Source organism: Beta vulgaris, chromosome 1 (genome assembly GCF_026745355.1).
Source record: "Beta vulgaris subsp. vulgaris cultivar EL10 chromosome 1, EL10.2, whole genome shotgun sequence".
NCBI classification, from domain to species: Eukaryota; Viridiplantae; Streptophyta; class Magnoliopsida; order Caryophyllales; family Amaranthaceae; genus Beta; species Beta vulgaris.
The window spans coordinates 63,701,276-63,712,936 of NC_079202.1; the positions used below are offsets into that span (position 1 = coordinate 63,701,276).

Sequence of the window (11,661 nt, forward strand, 5' to 3'; positions counted from 1 at the left end):
ATTGTACCAATTTCAGTTTGGTTCTTGGTATTTATTTTTTTAGTCTTCTCAAAATGACTTTTCTTTCTTGCACTTCCTCTCTTTGTTTTTGAACCATAAGGGTATGAAATAACCAATGTAGTTGTACTTGATGAGCATCGTTCTTCTACGATTGATTTTGTAGTTAAGACTTTGTTCATAATTCCAGTAGTATTTTCGTACACTTCTTGAAGTGCCTTTTTCGCATCTTCATTATCTTAACTTTTGAGAATGAGATTGTAGAACTAATTTTCTCGCGGTTTCATATCACCATGGGGTTAAATTGGTTTATCTATTCATTTGTCTTTTCCACACTCTCCTCTTTTCATATCTAATAATCCACCTTTTGCACATATACTTATGTAGTATTTTTGTGATTGAACGCATGTGCATGATTCTCAAGGCATGAAAATACAACAATCCTAGCAGCATAATTATTACGAATAAATTAATAACTCTTAACATTTAGATATTAGTTATGTTTTTCAAATAAAAAGTTAAACTTTCAAATGCAAAAGTTAAGTTTTCGGTACCAAAAGTGATCTGATCTGTTTTTTCAAAGTTTTTGCAAGTGCAAGTTATCATCTAACAATGGGCGACATATATTACCCTTTTTGATGAATATGTGTCAAACTCTTCTTTCACTGCAAACATGATAAACATCTTATCAGGGGAAAAAACAAAGTAAGTGTTTGTGGACATTGTCATTGCAAACTCGTGCTCAAATATTTTACTTACATCCAAATTAAACATCCAATGCAGGTTGTATGTAGATAATAGAGGAGGAAAATAATACATGTTTTTTTAGGGCATCTCGATGGATTAGAGAGGAAAGAGAGAATGTTTACATGTGATACTGAAGTTAGGGTCAATAAAATGCATTATAATATGAAATATATGATATACTTAATATCCTCCAGCGCTTAACTAATACTCCAACACTTAACTAATATACTTCACCGCTTAACTAATTCATCCAGAAACAATTTAAGGCTAGCATAACTAATAGGTGCAAGCGATTAACTAATTCTACTACTGGTTTGATGCACGTGCGTGATGTCAGCATGACATCAGCGGTCTCACGTTAACACTAACGTGAGACTGTCTCTCCAAAAACTGACTCATTAATTATTATGCAATACATTATAAGATCTTATTTATAGTATTACTATTAATATTATTAACATTTTATTTCTATCAGAACTTTTATTAATAATAATTATTATTATTATCATTATTATAATAACAATAACAATTATTATAATCATAATAATAATTATTACTAAAAATAATTATATAACCCAAGTCATTGGTTTATAAGAGCATTTATAAATTGTTTCACACTTTCCCTTAAAAAACATTGTTTCACACTTGAGAAATCGACAGACTCAACTCTTTTTTTTCATATAAAATAAAATAAGATATACAAACAATTATGACTTGTGCAAGAAAGAAATGGATAGCGTGCAACTTCAAATAGCTAGAGAGATTTGGAATTCGATAGGAAGAGGTATACCGGATCTAAATTTATAATTTGTATCTCGCACTTAGCTTATTTTGAAATGTAATAGTAGTTTTGTTGTCATGAATTTGAGCTATTATATTTTATATATTTTTTATTTTTGCGCCAATCTTATGTTCTTAATACATGGCTTTTAATTTTCTATTATTTCATAACAACAAAATAACTTAAAAGAATGATAACAATGACATTTATAATGATAATAACAAGATTAATAATAATTATCAATATTAATAATTATTAAGTACAACAGAAACAATAATAATCCTTTTGAACAAATGTACTAGTAAATAATATCATTAATAGTAATAATGAGTTTTTAAATATAAGCATGATTTGAACTGATCTGATTTGATCTGAACTCATTTTTTTTTTATTTGATCTGACTAGATCTGAAATAAGCAAAAAATAAGGTGAACTGAACATAGCCTAACAAGTACTACCAATTATGATATGATACAATATTATATATTTTTTTAATATCGGTAAGATAAAAAAGCATTAGGAGACCCCTGTTTGAGGGGAACTCCTAATGCATCGGTTACAAGAATTTTTGTAAGTTCAGGAGCATTACAAAGATCAATAGTGTAATTAAATGTCCTACATTAGCAATTCAGTCTGCTGCTCTATTGGCTTCGCGGTAAATATGTGAGATCTGAATCGAATTGAAGTGTCGTACAAGAAACTGAATATCTTTGATGATGGGTTGGATTTACCATGGAGTACTCCAATTATTCTTGACTGCGTTGATGACAAAGAGGTTATCGCCTTCAATGTGAATGTTGTCGATCCCCACTTATGTGGCAAGTTGTAAACCTTTGTGAAATGTCACTGCTTCACCTATGAAAACCGGTGTCTAACCAAGATTGTAAGCCTTGGCTTGCATTGTTGTTCCAGAGTGGTCTCTAAAAATGAATCCGCTGCTACGCCTTGATGTTTGACGGAGCTGTCAAAGTGGAGTTTGATGAAATTTAGTGGCGGGGGAGGCACAAGGTGATGATGGATGAATGGTTCGGGGATGGGAACGAGGTGATGCTCCCTTTGCGGGAGATCCTTTAGATTGATGGTCTTCTAGATTCAATCTAGACTGCCACTCTAAGAAAAGAAATTTGACTTTGTGGAAGACTCGATGAAAGTCCCACGTGTCGTTAGAGAAAATAATGACATTTCTTTCTTTTCAAATGCTCCAAAGGAGCATAATAATTTTGGGTAGGCATATTTTGCGATTCGATGCTCTATAATTTCTTATTAATACACTAAATATGTGTTTTTATACTATATTTCTATTTTTTTTCCCTCTTTCTCCCACTTCTCCTTAGACCCTTGGGTTAAATGGTATCGTTTTCTATCTCTCACATGGGAGACCAAGTTTTAAATTTTAGCGGAAGCATAATTTCAATGTGGTGTGGGGGGATTAAGGTGCTTGTTGGGCCTCAGAATAAGTGTCATGTGCGAGGACAGTTCAGAAGAGAAATTTTCTTACCATGGGGTTTCCGAAAAGGAGTCCCCAAAAAAATATCAATAATGCTTGATCCAATGAGGTATAAGACCAACTAAAGGTTATGTTTTATTAGAAACTAAGATAAGTTTGTATAGATTTCAACAAGTTAAAAACTAAGTTTCAATAAATTCATATAAACTACAACCAATTGAATAATATACACAACCAATTGAATAACATACATCTCGAGGCTTGGCAAGGCAACAATAGCTTAAGCCCATATTGATTATATTAGTCGTGTTCATGTTAAAAGAAACGAGGTTACTAAAGCCATATTCTTGCCACCAAAGCAAGAAAAGAGAACTAGTTCTCTAGATTCTCCACATTGTAAAAAAAATAAATAAAAATAGCTTAAGCAACTTTTGAATTGATATTTTCATTTTTGTTGTGGGTTTTAGCCCGCTTGTTACACAAATAAGTCTTCTATATTGTGTTTGTCAGCCCAAAATATTGAGTTATATTTTTTAGTCCACTTGGGGCTAAATGTGTTGGCTTATCTCGAAAGTCTTGGGGTGTTTGTTTACGGATGATTATCTAAAAAGGAGTTAGGTGAGCATAAAGAAAAATAAAAAAAAACACACACTCAAAAGGAGAGGAGAGAAAGAGAGAAACAACTCGATTTTTTCAGGACAGCTTGCATGAAACTGTCATATGCCGGAGTTTCAACCGTTGGATCGTGCTGTTTTTTTTGTTAGCTTGTTGGGACTCATAGCACCTCATTATTTAACGGTCCGATCGCCGTTTTGAGATCTGATTGGTCCGTGGTTGCAGCAGGGCATAACCTACGAAATTTGGGTGATATTCTTCATCTTTTATATCTCAATTGTGTATCCCTTATTTATGATAGGTTGTGAACCTTTGTATGACTGATTTGGGTTATTTTGCCCTCAATTTTATCATAATAAGAAAAGGTGACAAGGATAGATTCCTCAAAAGTCCCTGTGGTTTTTACTCTTTAAATTGAAAGGGTTTTCCACGTATAATTCGTGTGTGTTGATCGTATTTTATTCTTCTATATTTGATTATTAGTTGTTGCCCCTTATTGGTTGATTGATAAGTTGTTTGCTTAGTGATTTATTTGTGGTATATTTTAATTGTATTGTTTGATTGATTGTTTTGGAGGTGATACTTATGGATAGTTCATATATGTTCAGGACCTTATAATTTTTTCCAAAAAGCTTTGTCTAAAGATTTATGCCTTCCATCTCAAGGCAGATGATATCTCCATATGGAGTAGCTGCCAGCTGTTAGCTAGTAGCTGTTAGCTCTTAGCTGTGAAAGTAGTTGTTTACAATATAAATGTTTGGTAAAAGTAGCTGTTATGCTTATATATATGATAAAAATAACATATTTTTTTATTATAATTATATGATTAATTACTATATGGTTCATACTAGGATGATAGTGTCCTCATCACTAGGCTAAAAACTTAAGAAATTGCCTAGTATAGGATTTGATCTCAAGACCTCAAGTACATATATTAAAGTTCTAACCACTAGGCTGAGTTGTATTTAGTGTTATTATCATAAAATATTATATTAATAAATAATTTTTTTTACCCGAAACATAACCCGGGCCTAATAACTAGTTAGTATTCTAATCAACATTGAAAAATATAAGCAGAACGAAAACAAGAGACTTAGTTGATAAAAAAAGTATCTTTGATAAAAATGAAAAAGTGGGGTTTTTTTTTTCTGTTAATCCCAAATTTTTATCTTGAATATATGATATTCTGTTAATCTCAAATTTTTATTCTTAAAAAGTAGGATTTTTTTCCTTTGAAAAAAAATAAAATAAAACTCTACTTACAAAAACTGAACGCTATCAAATATAATGTTTGGGAAAAACTATCGAAAAGCTATTTAAATCTCCAACCGATACTCCAACCTCTACTATGCCAAACACTAAATTAGTGTTTTGACTTAGTCAAAACACTAAAAGCTACTGCAAAAATTGTTGCCGAACAAGCCCTAAGTTTCTCATTACTATATTACACCTATCAAATGGAATAACAAGTTATCAAGGGTAACATTGATTCAACTTCCAACCAAATGCAGTAGAAAGTGATGCTGAAATTGAAACCACCAATGCTGAAATTGAAACCACCAAATGACGGCCCACGACATCAATCACTACTAAAAGAGATATACACACTCCACCTGCCATCTATTTCAAAGAGCATTTGAAACAAGAATTAACAAAAGTGGAAGTATCCTACTAAACTTGGGAATGTTGTTGCTGCCTCAAAAACAAAGGACTAACAATTTCAGCACCCTGTTTTTCAAAAAAAAAAAACACTAATACAAATTATTCAAACTTAGTTCGATTAGGGATCCATAAGTTTAGATCCACAACTATTCTCCTAAAACAAAGCACCCGCGAAAAAACACAAACTACCATACGCAAAGCTACTTCATAATTAACACAGGTCCGATGCTGCATTACGATTTACGAACTTCAAACGTACCTGAAAATAGAGAAAAAACATTGTCACTTACTCTTGCAGGATTTGCAGTCACCCATAACTCGTAAGAGACCCAAACGCATAAAGTTTGAAGAAACTATGGATGATAAAGAAATCATGACACTCAATGCTGTTGTGCATGAGACACAAAATATGGATATGTACATAGTCGCATCTGGAGAAAATTTTGTGCCCGTCAAATAATGAAAAGGAAAGTTTTGGGTCAACTAGGGACCAACATTTGGCCAAAAGAGAAACCGCAACCAAATGCCCCCTCAAGAATAAGAGGGAGATGCCCAAAGTCTCTAAAACCCCTATCATCCTAAAATATCAAAAGCAAACTGCTTGAGTTGGTTTCTTCTTTCGTAACTTGAACAGCTGGCAAGTTTGCCATCAAGTAAGTGAACGCCCTGCCATCACATAATCAACGAAGGAACACATATCACACAACATAAGATTTTGAGAAAACAACTATATACAAGCAGCATATCAGATTATCAGGAGATTCATGTGCGGAACTTATCAATTTATCATCACAAGTCACAGACATAACAAGATATACCTGTACAACCTTCCCGATCACCACGCATTGCAAATCACCATTCACAAAGCATCTCCATCTACCCCAGAGGATCTCTGAGCACTAAGCCCATCATCTGACTTCTTATCAGGGTCCAACAAGGATTTATCCACGTCATTTCTTGCGCATTTAGTTGAGGAGTCATCATATTCTGTACTTATATCAGTTGTATTTGCGAGACACGGCTCTACTTGGATAAATGCCCCAAACAAGTGAAATGAAGTAGAACCGATCTTGGTTCCATTGCAAGAACGTGGTTTAGTAGCAGCCATGCTAAAGAAATGCACACTGTTCTGGCTATCAGGTGAAGGTGTCTCAGAGGGTATACTGCCAATATTTAGGTCAGTGGACACAGCTTCCGTCTTCTGCATCGTGCTGTCCACCTTATCATCAGGGCACCCCTTATGGGTGCTGTCATTATTGATATTAGGTAAACTAGTAAGAAGGAAAGGAATTTGCCTGGCTCCCTGCATGCCAGCAGGAAAAGTTTCGTGACTAAAGTAGGGTGGGTTGACATGGCCCATCATTGAGCTGAAACTCATTGGAGGTAAGGGGAGATCTCCCTCTCGATCAGCCAATAGTTCGGAGTCTTGTACGCCCTTTAATCTTTTCATGGGGGGCAATGGAGCATGAATAGGTGGAGCTGGAGCAATAAACTCCACTTGCCAAGGACTCACATTCGTCATGTTTTGCAGAATTTCAGGTTCATCCCATGTAACCTGCAGATTATATTGAGATCATGTATTTAGGTCCCATGCAATGCCTTTACTAGTTGTTAGAAAAGACTTCTTAAAGATTTAGACAATTACTCTTATGCATATAAGGAAAAAAGAGAGCAAGCAAATCAACATAAAGACCATCAGATACACGTGTTGGCAAGGCATGCAATGATCACGCTTGAAGCACAAAAAGGGCAATTATTAAGTTCTGTGCACAAAAAAAAAACAGCACATCATATGCACCACATCGTATTGCATTGAGATATCAGCAATGAAACAAAGAAACAGCACTCAAACTCCTTGATTAAGAATATCCAGGTTTAGTGTCCCTTTGAACCTAGGGACAAGCAGTCCAATTCACTCACTTTTCTTTTCTTTTCTTTTCTCTTCACAAAACAAGGACCCAAGACTTGCAAGTATGATATCTTTAAAACAACAAACTACGCTTGAGGGCTAAGATCACAATTCACATCAACAAAAAGATCAAATCAGATAAAACCCACAACATCAACAACTTATAATTTACAGAGCTTAGATCATCTTTCATATAACAGCAATACAGCATTCCAATCAAGCAAGCACCCTGCATCTCAAGAAAACATTTCAAAGCAACAATTGCTAACTTCAATGATATAGATATATTACACATAGAACTCATCCATCAATCAAAATAATACCATATTTTGAATCAACAATAACAATATATTCACATAGAAATACAACATTCCAATCAAAGCAAGCACCCTGCATCTCAAGAAACCATATCAAAAACAAGAATTGCTAACTTCAATGCGAGAATTTGTATCAACAATGACACCAAAATGTGAACGATTCTAATACCTGAAGTACCCGCCAAAGAGGGCCCCCCAAAGCCGGATTCTTATTGCAAAGAAAACCAGAAACTGTTCCATTATACCAAGTCAACCTGGATCCATCTTCACTCTCTTGTGCCATTTTAACCCTCATTCCAATATCCCACTGATACATCTGCACCTTCTCAACCCCAATCACAAACTCCGGCAACCCGGCCCTCGGATAATAAACAACCTCAAATTCCATTCCATTCTCCGCCTTCTGTACCGCCTCCACAATCGCCTCCGCTGGTACCCTCCCCCTATGAGCCCTCGAAAACCCTCCACCACTTCCACTAGTAGACGGTGGTTTCGGAATCAACCCCCAACCAGAAACATCCTCATTAGACATCTTAACAGCCCTTCTAATCCCAACAAACAACCCTCCATTACTCTCATCCATTATAAAAACAACAGAATCTCCTGCAATTAGTTTCTTACTGTTCACAAATTTACTCCAACCAGTAGTCAACAAATGTCTTCTTGGTGTCCCACGGTATATATGCCTGAAATCCCAACCTTCTCCGTGCATATCAGTGATTGTTATTTTCTGCACCGGTGGATCAGCCGTGAAATCCAATGGTGGAAATATTTTATCAGCACAAAAACGAGGTACAGAAAATCCTCCACCATTATTCGCATCAGAAGGTGTTAAAACCTTTGCGAATGAAACGACGTCGTTCTTCTTGTTCTCCACAACATTATTCTTCTCAGAATTTTGTAAAACAAAGTTCGTAATATTCTCTAATGGCTGTAAACGATACTTGACAAACACTTCATCAGTATCAGGATCAGCAAGAAAAGAAAGTTCTAGAACACGACATACATAGTAATTCTTTAAATTCATTACTCCAGAAATTGAAACTGGTGAAGAAGCTTGTTGAATATGTCCTTCTGGAAAATAATAAACGATAGAATTCACCATTGATGTCTGAATTAAGCTTCCTGCACAAGCTTTCCATATTTCACGCTTAATTTCTCTCCTCTGCTGATAGAAGCAATGACGTTGCCGGTGATCCGACGCCATTGAAGTTTGAGAAGAGAGAGAAAATTGAAAATTTTCCCCCAAAAGAAAGCAACAGAAATCGAAATAAGTTTCTAGGGTTTCAGAAATTCACACACTATCACTCACTCTATATCGTAGTCTGTTTTAACATCTCGCGAAAATTGAGGAGAGAGAAAGACAAGAAGGGGTAACTAAAAAGAGAAAAAATATACCCTTGACAGTAAAAATATTTCGTTGACCAAGTTTTTACGCGGCGGTAAAAAAGAAATATTGAGTTGACTACGGCGATAAACAAGAAGATAAAAAAATCCCCTCAAAAAAAAATACAAGAAGATAAAAAATATTTATATTAAAAAAATATTTATATTAAAAAAATATTAAGATTTTTTTTTGGTGTGAAAGATAATAAGTTATTTGAACATATAGGATATTCTTTTGCGTAGACAGGAACAATTTTTTTTTTTTGAACAAGTTTTTTTTGTTGTTGTTAGGGTATTGAAATTTCATATTTAAACATTTGTATAAGATTTTTAGGAAAAATTAGTTGTTAGTTCTAGAAATGTCCTAGATTATTGCATAGGAAAAATTGACAGAAATAATCACAACTATGACCGTTAAGCTCAAAATAATCCCAATTTTGGGTTATTCTGGAATAATCCAAACTATTTGGGGTACCTTCCCAAAATAATCCAACCCTTTATTTTTCTTCCCTTCAATGATTCCTTTTGGGTCTATTATGATAATTAAAAGTTTGGATTATTTTGAGAAAGTACTCCCAATAGTTTGGATTATTCTAGAATAACTCATAGTTGAGATTATTTTGAGCGGAACGGTAATAGTTTGGATTATTCTTGTCAATTTTTCCTATTGCATATGAAAAGATTTGTATTTATTTGTGTTAAATTAAGGGAAATACGTCCTTCGTTTTTTTTTTAACTCGCAACATTTTTTTTCATGAATTTCAATGTACTCCCTCCGTCCCAAAATATAGTTCCCATTTCATTTTGCACAGTCTCCAAGACGTACCTTTGACCTACAATATCTTCTATTTCTTGTTAGTAAAAGATATAAAAAGTTGATATTACGAATTTATACATTGAGACGAATCTAACAAGACCCCTCATGAATATGTTTTTTTTTTAATACATTAGTAAGAATATTTGGTCAAAATTTTTAAAATTTGACTCCCAAAATAGAAATGGGAACTATATTTTAAATTTTTAGTTATAAGAGATAGAGGGAAAAAAAAAGGGCCCATGTGATTGGAGAGAGATAAAGAAAACGGAAAAGCAAAAATAAAAAGTGTTGCAGGTGATTATTTATTTTCTTTTAAGAAAATGTTGCGGATAAAAAAAAAACGGAGAAAGTATTAAGTTACGTTAAACAATGTGAAGCTAAAATTTAAGTGCAAGTAGTTTGAAGATAAGATTTTATCTAAAGATCATTGAATAAAAACAACCTATATTTTCTAATCACAATCTAGCACAAAAAAGTTGGTTAACCAACAATCAAGCAAACTATTTTTTGAAAGTAATTTTTTTTGACTAGTGTAATAAAAATATATTAGTAAATTTTATTTTTAAAAAATTTAAAATTTTATGTGCAACCACAAATAATTTTGTTGATTTGGTTTTGTGGAAAACAAATCATTTTTTCGTGAGTATTTATTTTCTTTTGAGAAAGTGTTGCGATGCGTGCTTCAATTTTTTCGAGACAGAAATTCGGTTTTATTCGACATAAGTAAGAGTCAAAATTAGAATATTAGACGTACAAAGTATGATTGTTTTTAGTTGCAAAATTTGATTGGTTTAGTCTCTATAACTTAAGTCTCTCACCAGTCCTTTTTTTTTTTTTACTTTTCAAAGTTAAATTATATGAACAAGAAGAAATTTTATTGAATTTATTTATGATTTATAATTTATAATTTTTTAGTTGAATTTTGAATTAAGTACAATATTTCATAGATTGTGAAGAAAGTGAACACTTTGATAGTCAAATTTTTTTGAATATTTTTGTGAGTATGTATTGACGTTGTAGTATATTGGTTGTAGTTTATAAGTGATTTTTTTTAGTTTTGTAATGTTTCCTCATTTGAGTGATTTGTATGATGTAAATTATGCAATTCTATGATTTTAGTTAACTTGTGAGGGATTCTTATAATTTTATTTCCAGTATTTTTTGTTTGTATCCCCCTCCGTTTGTAAGTGAATTTTTAATTTAGAAAAGGAAGGGGGTAAAATAGTCTCTTTATTCGGGACACTATAGCTCCCCTCCCCTTATATAATAGAGATAGATAATTATTTTTTTATGAGAGGAAAATATTAAGATAATAAGATTTTTTTGGGTGTGAAAGATAATAAGATATTTGAACATAGCAAGATTGAAATACCAAAAACACGGACGTGGTTAAAATATTCTTTTGAGTAGACAGGAACAAATTTTTTTTTGAACAAGTCTTTGTTTTTTTGTCAGGGTATTGAGATTTCATTTTTAAACATTTGTGCAATGTTTTTAGGAAAAATTAGTTATTGGTTTGAGAAACGTCCTAGATTATTGCATATGAAAAGATTTGTAATCAATTTTGTTAAATTAAACAAATTACTTTTTCCTTTTTTTTTTTACTATTAATAGTTTTCTTTTTCATCAACTCCGATAGTCCAATGTAATTTTTGGGTATGAGAGGTATAGAGGGAAAAAAAGGGTCCATGTGATTGGAGAGAGATAGAGATAAAGGAAAAGCAAAAATAGAAAGTGTTATAGATAATTAATTATTCGGTTATTCACCAAATACCACTGACAAAAAATTTATTCACCAAATACCCCAACTTTTTTCAAAATTCACCAAATATTAGTAACCTATAAAAAAATTCACCAGATACCCCAAAAGTTGACGGACAGTCTCCGTTAGTGTTTATTTACAAGTTTGCCGTAAGTCAATCTAATTAGCTCTAAGTCGACCTAATTAACCCGAAATCAACCTAATTAACCCTACCTAATCTT

General features: G+C 33.1%; 1 protein-coding gene across 2 annotated transcripts; it reads right to left on the reverse strand.

Annotated features, from left to right (window-relative positions):
* Positions 1-5,174: 5,174 nt before the first annotated feature.
* Positions 5,175-8,957, reverse strand: LOC104889090 (auxin response factor 17). 2 transcript variants are annotated; one of them, XM_010674304.4, is made up of 3 exons: positions 7,645-8,956; positions 6,068-6,804; positions 5,175-5,508 (listed from the first exon to the last, which is right to left on the reverse strand). In XM_010674304.4, the coding sequence occupies exons 1-2, from the start codon at positions 8,680-8,682 to the stop codon at positions 6,109-6,111; spliced, it is 1,734 nt and encodes a 577-aa protein (XP_010672606.2). In that variant the 5' UTR covers positions 8,683-8,956; the 3' UTR covers positions 5,175-5,508; positions 6,068-6,108. The 2 variants fall into 2 exon arrangements, with proteins under 2 accessions (XP_010672606.2, XP_010672677.2); XM_010674375.4 differs by lacking the exon at positions 5,175-5,508 and adding an exon at positions 5,609-5,915 and having other exon boundaries at positions 7,645-8,957.
* Positions 8,958-11,661: the final 2,704 nt, after the last annotated feature.